Source organism: Amphibalanus amphitrite, unplaced genomic scaffold (assembly GCF_019059575.1).
Source record: "Amphibalanus amphitrite isolate SeventyFive unplaced genomic scaffold, NRLGWU_Aamphi_draft 000374F_arrow, whole genome shotgun sequence".
In the NCBI taxonomy this organism is placed as follows: Eukaryota; Metazoa; Arthropoda; class Thecostraca; order Balanomorpha; family Balanidae; genus Amphibalanus; species Amphibalanus amphitrite.
The window spans coordinates 181,250-195,833 of record NW_024881868.1 but is presented as its reverse complement, the minus strand read 5'-3'; the positions used below and the strand labels follow the sequence as shown (position 1 = coordinate 195,833).

Here is a 14,584-nt window from a genome sequence, read left to right as displayed (position 1 = left end):
AGCCCTTAGCCCTTAGTTTCTTAGGTACTCTCTTAGCAGACGTCACCCCAATTGCCGGATCTAATGGCCAGCTGAAAAATCTAGAGACTTTTTGAAAAGTCTCTAAATGGGCAGGAAAATCACCCCAGGGGTCAATTAGGGGGCGGGGAACACGAATATGACACTTATTTTGGTCTAACTCCCCTTCTTCATCCCTTAATCCTCCCTTAAAGGACGGGGCGCGTCAAAAGTGCCTCAAGGATTCGTCTGATCGCCAAAATAAGGGTCGCAATCGATTCCTCGCGTCAATATGTGGCCGCAGCCTCACGTTCCAGATGTGTGCAGCGTATCCCTTATCCCTTAATCGTCCCTTAAAGGACGGGACGCGTTGGTGCCTCAAGGGTTCGTCTGATCGCTAAAATAAGGGTCGCAATCGATTCCTCAGGTCAATATCTAGCCGTGGCTTCGGCTTCCAGATGTGTGTAGACTGCAGCGTATCTCTTATTCCTTAATCGTCCCTTAAAGGGACCCTCCCACCTTCAAAAAAGTTAATGAATTGGCATGAAAGTGATGTCGCTCGGTTCAGAAAGAGCAAAAACGAATATCTACCAAATTTCATCGAAAAATATTCACCAGTTTTCAAGATATTAGACCTTTACTTTTGTTTACTTTTTGGGATCTCCGCTGTTCCTAGCGACTTTATTTGAAAGTGCGGCATTTGTTGCGCGCAAAGCAGCATATACCACCGCGTGCTACAAAACGTTTTAGTCAAACATTTAACGGACGTTCGAAAGCCTAATGACGTCATCAGATTCCCGTAATGGTTAAGAGATAGGGACCACGCTGGTCCCACCCTGCAAGTAAAGGGAAGAAATTTCTTGAACACCATAAAGCTGCGGGGGTTGCGACCAGGATAAATGGTGGTTTCTGAGCCTGGCCGCAAACTTGGCTATTTCAACTCAAAACTAATATTAAGGTGGGAGGGTCCCTTTAAAGGACGGCGTTAGGCGGCACGGGCGGACGTCGATAGCAGCGCCTCTATCGGTCACTAGGGAAAGCTGGGCTGTAGGCGACGAAATACCGGCTGAGTTGTCACAAGTTAAATAGGTTTATAGACATCTGTCTTGTGAAAAAGTTGAACTTTTGCCTTCAATACTTCTACAGGCAATTTTAGAAGTGCCTTCACATAGATTACAAAACCGTTTAAATTACTTTATTCACTTCAAGCCTTCCCTATTGTTCTTGATAATGCGGGAACTATTTCTAATTAGTGTTTCTAGCTTAGAGTAAAAGAACATATTGTGCAAACGATGAAAAAAGCATAAATGGAAGATTTTAAATGCAATTTTCTGTAACAAATAATGGTAAATTCTCTACACATCAAGGAAAAGGTGCATGCTAACTGATAATTTAAAGTTCTTGGGGCCAGTTGGTTTCTTCTTTTCTTACGTCGCCCCAATGGCCGCGAATACATTTGTGATAACGCCTATCGGGGCGCGTCATAAGTGCCTCAAGGGCTCGTCTGATCGCCAAAATAAGGGTCGCAATCGATTCCTCGGGTCGATATCTAGCCGCAGCCTCACGTTCCTGATGTGTGCAGCGTATCCCTTATCCCTTAATCGTCCCTTGAAGGACGGGGCGCGTTAAAAGTGCCTGAAGGGTTCGTTTGATCGCCCCCCTCCCTACGGAGCGCGATTTAAGGGGCATTTAAGGGGTAAGGGACCGGTGCCAAACATCTGGACTGGAACCCAAAACTGCGGCTAGATGTCGACCCGAGGAATCGATTGCGACCATTATTTTGGCGATCAGACGACACCTTGAGGCACATTTGACGCGCTCCTTCCTTTAAAGGGGCGATTAAGGGTCCAGGGACCGGTGCCAAACACCTGGATCCCGAGGCTGCGGCTAGATATTGACCCGAGGAATCGATTGCGACCATTATTTTGGCGATCAGACGAAAACTTGAGGCACTTTTGACGCGCCCCTTCCTTTTAGGGGCGACTAAGGGGTAAGGGACCGGTGCCACACATCTGGAACCCAAAACTGCGGCTAGATATCAACCCGAGGAATCGATTACGACCATTATTTTGGCGATCAGACGACGCCTTGAGGCACTTTTGACGCGCCCCGTCCTTTAAGGGACGATTAAGGAATAAGGGTTACGCTGCAGTCTGCACACATCTCGAACGTGAAGCCACGGCTAGGTATTGGCCTGAGGAATCGATTGCGATCCTTATTTTGGCGATTAGACGAACCCTGGACGATTAAGGGATAAGGGATACGCTGCACACATCAGGAACGTGAGGTTGCGGCTAGATATCGACCTGAGGAATCGATTGCGACCCTTATTTTGGCGATCAGACGAACCCTTGAGGCACTTTTGACGCGTCCCTTCATTTAAGGGGCATTTAAGGGGTAAGGGACCGGTGCCACACATCTGGAACCCAACGCTGCGGCTAGATATCGACCCGAGGAATCGATCGCGTTCATTATTTTGGTGATCAGACGGACCCTTGAGGCACTTTTGACGCTTCCCGTCCTTTAAGGGACGAGTAAGTGATAAGGGATACGCTGCACACATCTGGAACGTAAGGCTGAGGCCAGATATTGACGCGAGGAATCGATTGCAACACTTATTTTGGCGATCAGACGAACTCTTGAATCACTTTTAACGCGCCTCGTCCTTTAAGGGAGGATTAAGGGATGAAGGAGGGGAGTTAGGTTAGGCCAAAATAAGAGTTAGGCCAAAATAAGTGTCAAATTCGTGTTCCCCGCCCCCTAATTGACCCCTGGGGTGATTTTCCTGCCCATTTAGAGACTTTTCAAAAAGTCTCTAGATTTTTCAGCTGGCCATTAGATCTGGCAATTGAGGTGACGTCTGCTAAGAGAGTACCGTTTCAGTTTTCTTATAGGTATCTTGCCTTAGCCTACAGCACAGCGAGTCACGGACGGTCATAGAATACACGGAATACACAGCGAGTAAACTTAACAATTTTGTGATTGTTTTTACGGCTTTGAAAGTTTGTTGGACGCAAGGCAGTATACCGTTGTTGTTTTTACGGCTTTGAAAGTTTGTTGGACGCAAGGCAGTGTACCGTTGGACGCCTGGGTCTCAAGGCTGAGCGTCCTAACCCAGCAAGCAAGCAAGGCTTCGAAAGTCAGCTTCATTTTGATTGGTAGGTATGTAAACGTCTGGTTATTATTTGGCTTCATGCGTGCTCACCTCCCTGAGTAAATGTGCAGCTTTTCTTTCTATCAGGGCCTCGGCTAAGGAATTTTGACTACTGGGGCAAATCGTTAACGTGTGTTGCCGTTGGCGCCCTGCTGGGGGGGGGGAGGTGTTTGAACACCTGCGGTTTTCCTGTGTTTTTTTTTTCGCGGATATCTCAAAAGCGGCGGCGCTCCATCATCCAACAATTCTACACGTGTTGTAAAAATTTCAGATCAAGGTCATTCAAGATCAGGTCACCGGTTCACTTCAAGTGACCTCACTTCATAAAATGTTTCAATGTAGGTATGCCGTAGCTACACCGAGTGACCGATCGCTTTGAAACTTTCAGCGATTGATAGGGCAACAGCATGTACAAAATTTATATGTCGGAATTTTCATATCGGTGACCTAAGGTCAGCTCAATTTTGCGACCTCTATTAGAAGTCAATGGAAGAAAATTCAAAACCACCTCTTTTGGACGAAAGTCATTCTAAAGACTATAAAACACCGTACGTGACTTTGACACACTGAACATGAAAATAGCACCCGTGACCCTTACTTATGCCACTGAGGTAATCTCAGTTCACGAATGGTAGGGGAGAGTGGGGTAAGATGCCCAGGGTGGGAAAGACGCCCCACCCCCTCTAGCGGGGAAACAAAGAATCGAACCTGGAAATTAATGTTCTTAGCGTTAAGCAGAAGCCTGCCTTGTTAACTGCACAAAAATTTGCGAAGCTCAGTTGGGCAACGGCTGGCTGGTGATTGCATGTTTTTTATTTGCTGCTTTCAAAAAATATTTTGGCGTCAAAACATTGTAAATATCAAAAAAGGTAGATAATTTTTGCGTCCCTTGCTATAGTCGTGATACATTAACATGCGTGTACTGTGTCCCAAACAGTTTGTTTCAGGGTGTAGTTTTATGGCTAACAAATTGTGCTGATTTAATGTTACTTCGGTACCTTGGGGTAAGATGCCCCCTGTCGTATCGTTATCCGTAACTGGCAGCGTTTTAGTGTGACCAGCATTACGGGTAGTCAGCTGTTTGTGGTGTTGTTTACATCAGTCAGTGCCCGGCCCCGGCCAAGGTCGGAAGTACTGAGATGTACTGTTCAGTGTTAACGTTGGATCGCTGAGAAGAATACAGCGTCAGCCAGAACTGCCAGTCTGTCACGAGACCACGATGTAACAACGTGGCGACGAAGATGAGATTTATTTGCTTTAAGTCGTGGTAATCGTGAGGCGGCCGGAAGAGGCCAAAAAGATGGCGCCGACAGGACAGACGCCAGTGAAGTTCGCGGTCCGAGTGGTAGCGCGAGGACGGCGCAGGGTCTGGAGTGGACACTAAAGTGCGCACGTGTGTAGCCGATGACCGGGGCGTGTCAGTCGCGGTGGAACGGGCCGGTTGCCTGTTGGGTTGTTCGCCGGGCGGTGGCCCAGAGTTTTGGCGGCGCTGGGCTGTGACAGCCATTACGGCGGTGTAAGAACCGGGCGGTGGTAGGCGCAGGATTAGAAAAGTTTCTTTGTTTTGTTGGTGTATGTTTTTTTTATTGATGCTGCTTGTCGGGTATACTGTTTGGTGATGTTTCTCGAAATATTGGCCGTTTTGTTATTGTTGGTGCAGCGAATGCCGCGCAGGGACGTGAACGCGGAAGCGGCGGCCGGCGGCGGCCTGTGATTGGTCGGCTCAGGTCGGCTGGCTGTGTCGAGCCCCGTGATTGGCTGGCCGGCGGGGGCCGGCGCGGGAAGCCAACTCGGCTTGGGGGGCCTGGTCCGGGTGCCGCGGCGGTGATCAGCTGGTCGGGTGCGGCGTGGGGGCAGCGAGGGGGCGGCGGCCCGGCTCTACAGCGGCGATCAGCTGTTCGGGTCCGACGACGTCATGGAGCTGGGAGCGGGACTGCAGGCAATGGCTGTGGCACCATACCGACAGGGCAGTGATTTTGAGAGATGGCTCAGGTCACTGGAGCGGTTTATGGTGGCGATGGGGGTCGAGAGCACGGCCCGAAAGTGCGCCCTACTGTTACACCTGGTTGGTCCCGATATCGCGGACCTCTCCGACTCGCTGCCGGAGGAGCCGGACGGCCAGGCGGCGGACGACGACTTCGTTCGACTGAAAACGAAACTGACGAAATACCTCGTACCCACAAGAAACGTCGTCGCGGAGCGCGGCAAATTCCAAGCGATGGCAATGGAAGAAAATGAAGACCTGGAGGTGTTCCTTGGTCGTCTCCGCGCGCAGGTGCAGCGCTGCGGGTACACGGCAGCGGAGGTGGAGCGTGAATTGCGCGACCGCTGCGTGCTGGCCAGCCGCGGAGAGCTACAGCAGAAGCTGGTGCGTGAGGCGGCGTTGAAGGGAGCTGGCCTCACCCTGGAGGACGTCCGGAGGACGGCGCGTGCGTTCCGAGACGTCAAGGATCTGGCAGCTCAGTTGGCGGGGGCGCCGGAGCCGGCGGCGGCGGGCGAGGACACAGTACAGGCGCTGCGACGCCCGCAGCGGCCCGAGGCCGGCCGGTCAGCCGTGCCCCCGGGCACGTGTTTCCGCTGCGGCGGCCGGGGGCACTGGCGGCGGGACTGCCCGACGGGCCGGACGGGCTCGGAGCCGGACGGAGCCCGGCCGGGCAGGTCAGCCGACGGCGGCGGCGGGAGAGACGGTGGCCGAGGCAGCTACCGTTACGGCGACGGCCCCGCGGCAAGAGCGGGACCGGAGCCGGGCGGCTCCCGAGCGTCCGGACGGCCGGACGGCGGTCGGCGGGTCGACATCGGACGCGGCAGCCCGCCCGGTGGCAGGAGCGGCGGCAGGCGCTGCTTCAAGTGCGGCGACACGGGACACCTGAAGCGGGACTGTCCTCAGCGCGGACAGGTGGCATCCGTGGAAGAAATCGTGATGGCGGTGGACCAGACAGCCACACGGCGCCGGGACCGTCTGCCGCTGGTCACGGTGTCCGTCAACGGCAGGCAGATGGAGATGCTGGTGGACACGGGGTCCCCGGTGTCGATCGTGGCGGTCGGCAGCATCCCGGGACTGGAGGTGAGACCGTCCGTGATGCAGCTCCGGTCATTCACAGGGCAGCCGGTGCCCGTGCGCGGCGAGGCCACGGTGGATGTGCTGTACGGCGGCCAGCGGAGGCGACTGGACGTGGTGGTGAGCAGCCAGCTGGGACACCGCCCGCTGCTGGGGCGGGACTGGCTGCAGGTGATCCGGCTGGACTGGCGGTCACTGTTCCAGGTCAGCGAGGTCGGCGGGGCAAGCGGCCGGCGGACGCTGGAGTCGGTGAAGGCGGCGCACGCGCAGGTGTTCGCGGACGGGCTCGGTGTCATGAGTCACCAGGCGCACCTGACGCTGAAGCCGGGCGCGGTGCCGCGGCGGCTGCCACCGCGCCCGGTGCCGTACGCGCTGCTGCCGCAGGTGGAGGCTGAGCTGGACCGGTGGGTCAGAGACGGCATCGCCAGGAAAGTGGATCCGTCGGAGACGAGCTCCGGCTGGGGCACACCACTGGTGCCGGTGCCGAAGCCGGGAGGCGGCGTGAGGCTCTGTGCGAGCTACAACCTCACGGTAAACCCGCAGCTGATAGTGAAAAACCATCCACTGCCGAAGCCAGAAGACGTGTTCGCAGGAGTGAGCGGCAAGCTCTTCTGCAAGCTGGACCTCAAGCACGCGTATCAGCAGATGCCGCTGGACGAGGAGTCGCAGCCGATGACGACCGTCAGCACGCACAAGGGCGAATTCGTCATGCGGCGGCTGCCGTTCGGAGTGGCCAGTTCCGGCGCGCTGTTTCAGGAGGCAATGGACCGGGTCCTGGAGGGACAAGACGGGTGCAGGTGCTACCTGGACGACCTGTTGGTGTTCGCGGAGGACGAACAGCAGCTTCTACAGCGTCTGGATGAAGTCCTGGGAAGGCTGGAGCGACAGGGGCTGCGGCTGGCGGCGCAGAAATGTCAGCTGGCGGTGTCGGAGGTCGAATTCCTGGGATGGAAAGTGACTGCGGACGGCATCGCCCCGACTGATGGCGGCGTGGCGGCGGTGCTGCAGGCGCCGGAGCCGAAGGATGTGAGCCAGCTGAGGTCACTGCTCGGCTCAATCACCTACTTCGGACGCCTGCTGCCGGACCTGTCCACGGTGCTGGCGCCGCTGTACCGGCTGACGAAGAAGGGCGTGCAATGGGAATGGTCACAGAAGTGCGCCGAGGCGGTCAACAAGGTCAAGCAGATGCTGACGAGCCCGCCGGTGCTCATGCGGTACGATCCGGACCTGCCGCTGAAATTGGTGACCGATGCCAGCAGTGTCGGCGTCGGAGCGGCGTTGGTGCACGTGACACCGAACGGAGCAGAGAGGCCCGTGATGTACGCGTCACGGACACTGACAGCAACCGAGAGGAAGTACGCTCAGGTCGAGCGAGAGGCGGCAGCCGTGTCGTATGGCGTGAGCAGATTTCATCGCTTCATCTATGGACGGCGTTTCACGCTGGTGGTCGACAACCGCGCCCTCTCGCGGATCCTGAGCCCCGACAGGGACCTACCGAGCCTGGCGGCGGCCCGCCTGCAGCGGTACGCGCTGCAACTGGCCGCGTACTCGTACAACGTGGAGCTGCGGCGCTCGGAGCAGATGCACGTGGCCGACAGCCTGTCACGGCTGGCAGTGCCGTGCTCAGGCACGGAGCTGAAGGAGATCGAGGCGGAGGCGGTGACCGGCAGCTACCTGATGTTCCTGGACGGCGTGGCGCCGGCGCTGACAGCGAGAGAGCTGGCGGCAGCATCAAGACGGGATCTGGTGCTGGCGAAGGTGCTGGCGTTCGTGCGCGGCGGCTGGCCCGCGACCGTGGAGCCGGAGCTGGAGCCGTTCAGGCGCCGCCGGGAAGAGCTCACCACCGACGGAGAGTGCCTCGTGTGGGGCGGTCGCGTGGTGGTGCCGCGGCGGCTGCAGGCGGCGGTGATGCGGGAGCTGCACGAGGGGCACCTCGGCAGCTCGAAAATGAAAAACCTGGCGCGCCGGTATGTGTGGTGGCCGGGTCTGGACGCGGAACTGGAGGGGCTGGCGCGCGACTGCGTCAGCTGCGCGGAGAAGCGCAGCGCGCCGCCCCGCAGTGAGCTGCACCCCTGGGAGCCGGCGGGAGGGCCCTGGGAGCGCATTCACATCGATTACGCCGGCCCGTTCCATGGAAATATGTACCTGATAGTGTATGACAGTTACACTAAGTGGCTCGAGGCGGTTCCAATGCGTGACACGGGCAGTGAGGCAACGATCAACGAGCTGCGAGCGATGTTCGCGCGGTTCGGCATCCCACGGCAGGTGGTGTCTGACAACGGACCGCAGTTCACAGCGGCCCAGTTCGTGCAGTTCCTGGCGCTGAACGGGGTGCGGCAGGTGCGTGTTGCACCGTACCACCCGAGTAGTAATGGAGCGGCTGAGCGGGCCGTTCAGACGGCAAAGAACGGCCTGAAGGCGGCGCTACGAGACGGGGGCCCGCTGTCTCGGAGGCTACAGAAGTTCCTGTTGGCCTACCGTGCGGCGCCGCACGCCGTGACCGGACGGTCGCCGGCCGAGATGCTGCTGGGACGGAATGTCCGGACACGCCTGGACCTGCTGCGGCGAGACCCGGAGGAGCGGAGCAGAGACCAGCAGCAGCGCCAGTGGTCGGCAGCCGGCGGACAGCCGAGAAAATTCAACGTCGGCGACGCGGTGTGGGCGCGGAACTACGGCGGACCACACAAGTGGAGGCGAGGCGCGGTAGCTGCGCAGACAGGCCCCGTCTCCTACGAGATTGACGTTGGGAGCGCGCTGTGGTCGCGGCACGCAGACCAGCTGCTGGCGGCTGGACCGACCGGACCGGCGGGAACGACCGGAACGGAGGCACCGGACGGGAGCCGAGCGGCAAACGGGAGCGCGGCGGACGCCCGCTGGGACCGGAGCGCAGCGGACGCCCGTGGGCACCGGAGCGCAGCAGTCGCCGAAGGAGGAGCAGGAGAGGAAGCGAGACACGCGGCGAGAGGCGGCGGCGGTAGGCCGGACGAGCGCGGAGAAGCGGGAGCCGTCCCCGGAACTGCCCAGGATGGCAGTGCCGACGAGCCGGAGCAGGCGAGCGGCGCGACGGGGGGCGGGGCGCGAGATGAGACGGGGGGCAGACGGCGGTCTGAGCGGCGACCGGTGCCGCCCAAGCGCCTCATCGAGGAAATGTGAAACGGTGTGTAATTGATCAGCCTAGCTGCTCAAGGGGGGCAGAGTGTCGTATCGTTATCCGTAACTGGCAGCGTTTTAGTGTGACCAGCATTACGGGTAGTCAGCTGTTTGTGGTGTTGTTTACATCAGTCAGTGCCCGGCCCCGGCCAAGGTCGGAAGTACTGAGATGTACTGTTCAGTGTTAACGTTGGATCGCTGAGAAGAATACAGCGTCAGCCAGAACTGCCAGTCTGTCACGAGACCACGATGTAACACCCCCTGTCCTGATGGGGAAAGACGCCCCCTAAATCCGTAGGCTGTCCTTCAAGCAGCCCGTCAAATCATTTATTACATACTTGTGATGAGAGACAAAAGCCGATCTGGGACTATTGAGAGTCCGGTACGGTCGAGTGCTCCCCATGCCGGTCTCTCGGCCCACACAGCGACTTTTTGGGCGGCATCTGACTCTGAGAGCCCTCACGACGGCCTCTGTGGGCCCCATTATTGGTTCTAGGGCCCCTCACGACATCCTTTGAGGGCTCCCACGTTGGCTCCACGGGCCGCGCTGGCATCTGAGGTCCCCACGATGGGCTTGAGGGCCCTCAAGCATCATGAAGACCTATAAGGGCCCACAGTGGTCTCCGAACGCCACCACGGAGGCTTGTTTGGCCACGCTGGACTATGATGGCCCTAACGATGACCTCTGAAGCCCCTTACGACTACTTTTGAGGGCCCTTACGATGACGTTTGATGTCTACTGCAGGCTCGAAGGGACTACTGATTCGTTCAGGCGATTCATGTGCCTATTTATGTCACTTTTAGTGCAGGGGGCATCTTACCCAGCGCCAGGGGGCGTCTTTTCCACCCTGTGGGGTAAGATGCCCCCTTTCACTTCTTCAGGAAAATGCTTAATAGCAAAAAAAGTTATCATATTTCAGGCACGAAAGTGTGATATTTTTGGAGAAAAATGATGTCGGCTTCCGTTGAAACTCCAAGTTTTGGCTTTCCGATCGTCATTTTCGAATAATATATGACATAGTCAAACCCTGGGCATCTTTCCCCACTCTCCCCTATCTAACAGTTTTTCGCGAATAACTTTTGAAAGATGCATGCTAGAGCGATGAAAATACCTTAGTTGTGTTTGGCTCGACGATCAGATCGACTGATATGCAACATGACAATTTCCGGTCAGATCGTGACCTTGACCTGAGGTCGAATTTTAAAGTTGACCTTAAAGGTCAAATTGTAGCTAATTTGATGCGTCTTGACGAGAGGAACACGATGTCGGTAAAAGAAAGCTCGTGCAAGGCATGAGTCAAAAGTTATTGCAGAAAAACTGTTCCCAAAAAATCGTCTATTTTGGTAGTTTTTGCCCCTTGCAGGCAAAACCGTTGACGTTAGGTCAAATCTAAGAGAAATAACCAGAAAGCATGCTAATATGGCTATCAAATGCGCTTTTCCGCGGTGCTGTAGCTGTAATTGATTCCCGAGTTATGCGTCGGCATCTTGTAAACTGTCGATATTCGACCTGAAAATAGGCAAAATTTGGCCTTCACCATGACCTGTCCATTGACCTGACCAAAAAAGCGGCCGAGGTTATTTCGTCATTATTTTTGACGCTCTTTCGAACGTAGATGGATTATGGGGTGCAAAAAGATATGTTTGCCAATGCATACCTATGTTTTTGGATTGAAATTGAGGGTGCAGCTGCACACCGTGCACTCCCTCTTCCGCCGCCCCTGATTTCTTGCCACAAACGTCTTCAACCGCTCCCGAATGAAAGAATGTACGTTAATGTTGATATATTCTCATTTTGTGGAGGTTGGGCAAGGCCTGACCACTATTGGGGCATTCCTCGACTCTACTGGGGCATTTGCCCCAGTAGTTAACATGTTAGCCGAGGCCCTGCTTTCTATCAATAAGCCATAAGTAACAGCGGTAGCTGAATGGTACCTAGTGTAAAATAAGGAAGCAAATTTGTCCTTGGAATTGCTTTCCAGGATTCAGGCTGTACTTGATAGTTCTAAAGTAAATTTTAAATTTGCCCTTTTCCAAGGTAAAGCATGTTGATGTTGAGCTCCAATCCATAAATGGCACATTTTTTATTAATTTGACAACCATATGAAATGGCACTAATCATTAATTATTTAAGTACCTACATTACGGTGGCACTTAAAAATCAATTTTTGATTTTTAATGCGTGCGGGTGGTTTTCCGGTTCCATCCCCGTAAAAAATAAGGGAGGCAAATTTTTTATGGGAAAATATTGATGTTTAGAGGTCGCGAATCAAGGTCAAAATTGAGATTTTGGTAGCAGATTTCAACATCATTAAAATCGTTTCTGACTTTCCTATTACGCTGTAATCGGATGATAATAAGGCATTTCTTAGTCATTTTCATATTGTTTATTGATATTTCATGCAGCTTCGGTCACGCCAGAACGCTGGTCTATGTACTCCACGACTCCAGTTCCTCCTCTTTAGTAGATTATTGGCGCCTCATTGGAGGGAGGGGTATCATGGGCAACGGGCACCCAGATCACTTTGTGTGTAGCCTGGTTAGCAATTGCAGTCGATCTTCGGGTGTCAGGTTAGCGTTTTCTGTGATCTATTCAACGAAATGGAGGAAGAACTGGCGCTAATCTTTGTCTTTCATGAGTGCCAGTCCTACATCAGCGCCATACCGCGCCTGGTGAAGTCATTCACCACCCGCAGCTCCCGGACTACACGAGCTGCGGTTTGGTAGCTGCTGTCCTCCCAGTGGCCTAGGTCATTGATGTTGAGCCCCGCGTCCAGGTCGTGGATCCTTGAGAGCTTTTTGAACGATGGTGTGAGGAAGCTCGCCAACGTCTCGGTCGCGAGAGCGGCGTTCATAGTGTCCACTAAGAACTTATGGGGCGGGTCCTCGTCCTCCCTCTCCTACAAGTCTATTGCCAGCACCATGTCTTGATTGAGCCCGAGAGTCGGGGTCTAAAAGCTCCAGAGTCACCAGCCGATCACTCAAGTACTACAAGTGACGGCCGAAGACCGGGACTGCACCTACCCCGACGACAGCTCCTTGTCGGGGTAGGTGCAGAACGAGTTCACGAAGGTCAGGTCCAGAGCCGGTGCAGTGGCAGTAGAGTCCTAAACCAGGCGGCGGCAAACTTGCAGGCAACGGACAGCGACAGCGTCTGATGACCTGGGCCTCGGCCGCCGTCAGCCGGAGCCGCTCCCTGAAGAGGAAGGCATCCACAGTGCGGATGGTCTTTGCCATCCATCTAACTCAGTGGAGTACTCTGAGGCGGAGAAACGGATGCCGTGCTTGGAACTCCACCGAGAGCAATTACGCAGAGCTCCAGAAGTTTTCGGTAGTATTCCCGGAGCTAGGCATAGTCCAGCGATGGAAGCGATGGAAGCTGACCAGCAGCTCGTCCCACTCCGGAACGTTGTCGACGGCGAACGCCACCGGTGTGATCCTGTCAATGAAGTATGAACTCCCACCCGCCTTTGAACCTCTTAAACAGCCGGATGTAGAGGCCGCTCGAGATTCTAGGGCAGGTGGAGAAGGCCTTCTCTAGGACCAGCTCGTACACGTGGTGCCGGCAGGCCAGCTGGAGGACGGGCCGATCCAGCTTCTGCTCGATAAGGGCTAAAGTACCGCTCACCAGCATGCTGTTCGCCGTCGTGGCGTCGAAGCAAAAGGCCGCAGTTCCGCTTCTCCAGTTCTTAGTCCCCCAGCGCTGTGAGCATGGCCTCTTGTGCTTGGATGGAGGGGAGGTTGGGAACGGCGAGGAGCTTGGCCACCCCAATCCCTCCCCCCTCCCCATCACCAGGACCTAGAATCGGTCGACGCTCCTTCTCTCGCGGCTCAGTATTCGCGGTTCAGTCGGAGTCGTATCCTAAGTTCCGTGCCGCAGTTGATAACAGGTTCACGTGTTCTTCACACATTACGGTTGGGCAGTTGCCCGGTCGAGGCCAGTTCACTGTTGGGGACGTCCGCTCGCCCGCATGCGCTTGGGAGTGTGAGTCAACGTTTCTCTCTCATGGTAGCCATCGTCAAAGACGTTCCCTCCGTGTGCGCGCCGCAACGGCCGGGTAAGTCTGTTGCTGGCACTGGCACTAGAGTCGGAAGGAGCGCCCACGGAAGAACATCCCGAAAGCACAATAAACCAGTGCAGCTCAATGCACACTATCGCCTCTGCTTTCGCCCGCCGGCGATAGGCTGACTCCAACTTCTTCACATTCTCTTTGACAGAAAAGGAGCATGTCTCAAGAACCGATAGAACCGTGGGGCTCGTCCTCCCTTTGGAACAGGAGAGACCGGTCACTCCTCACACTAATCAGAGGATATGACCTCCACTGTGAGAAGGCACCGGTCGCAGGCCAAAACAGGCCTGACATGGGTAAAACAGCCCAGATCAGACCTGTCTTGGCCTGACCTGGACTGGCTACGATCGGCCGGAAGTGATGGGATTAACAATTGTTATACAAACAAAGGTCAAAATACGTCTGAAATGACGCTTAATGACCACATATGTCATTCCAAATAGGTTTAAAGTAGTTTCCAAAAAGTTGATTTTTTGCCCAAAAATGTCAACTTTGACCTCAATTCGCGACCCCTAAATATCAATATTTTTCAAAATCATTTTGCACACATTATTTTTTACGGGAATGGAACCAGAAAACTACCCGCACGCCTAAAAATCGGATAACATAAAATTCACCCTATTGCTAAGTGCCACCCTAAGTCCTACATGCTGATGATTTTCATGAATGCAAATTAGATATGATCCATAATAATCTGATCTGAGGAAGCGCTTAGCGCCTTAGAAGTGTAGGCAGGTCCAGAATTAAGGCGGTTTGTGATGCTGCGGGAGTCATTACCTCTAGAAAGCTTCTCTAACTTTCAAAATTTCAGATACACTGTTGTTAGTTGTGCAGGTAGGCAGGCGATTAAAGCGGAATATGTGAAGATGAAGTCCAAGTGGTATGGTAGGTTCAAGGTTGTAGTTTGGTAGGTTGGTAGGCTGTAAGTTGGTAGGTTGTAGCTTGGTAGGTTGTAGGTTGTGCCTTGTGGTAGGTAGTAGGTTCAAGGTTGGTTGGTTGGTTGGAACTTGGGAAGTGTGTGGGTTGTAACTTGTAGGTTGGTAGCTATGTTTAAGGTTTTTAGGTTAGTAGGTAAGGTTAGGCATAGGTGTCAATTTCTGCCAAGTTGTGGGTGCCCAAGCTCTCCAAATGGCACGCCGGTTCAGCCGGCTTGGC

General features: G+C 54.8%; 2 protein-coding genes across 6 annotated transcripts in view; both read left to right on the top strand.

Moving 5' to 3' along the window:
• Positions 1–14,584, top strand: part of LOC122389846 (RWD domain-containing protein 1-like) — a 33,930-nt gene that overhangs the window by 15,370 nt on the left and 3,976 nt on the right. The window contains exons 1-2 of one of the 5 annotated variants that reach the window (XM_043382290.1): positions 2,952–3,015; positions 3,066–3,159. The exons of 1 other annotated variant lie outside the window; for it this stretch is intronic. The gene's annotated coding sequence lies outside the window, so the exon portion shown is untranslated. Of the gene's footprint in view, positions 1–2,852; positions 3,160–14,145; positions 14,157–14,584 lie in introns of those variants that run through there. 3 more of the 5 variants (XM_043382292.1, XM_043382291.1, XM_043382288.1) reach the window with 3 other exon arrangements.
• Positions 5,169–9,362, top strand: LOC122389859 (uncharacterized protein K02A2.6-like). Its single transcript, XM_043382311.1, has 2 exons — positions 5,169–5,698; positions 5,882–9,362. The coding sequence occupies exons 1-2, from the start codon at positions 5,169–5,171 to the stop codon at positions 9,360–9,362; spliced, it is 4,011 nt and encodes a 1,336-aa protein (XP_043238246.1).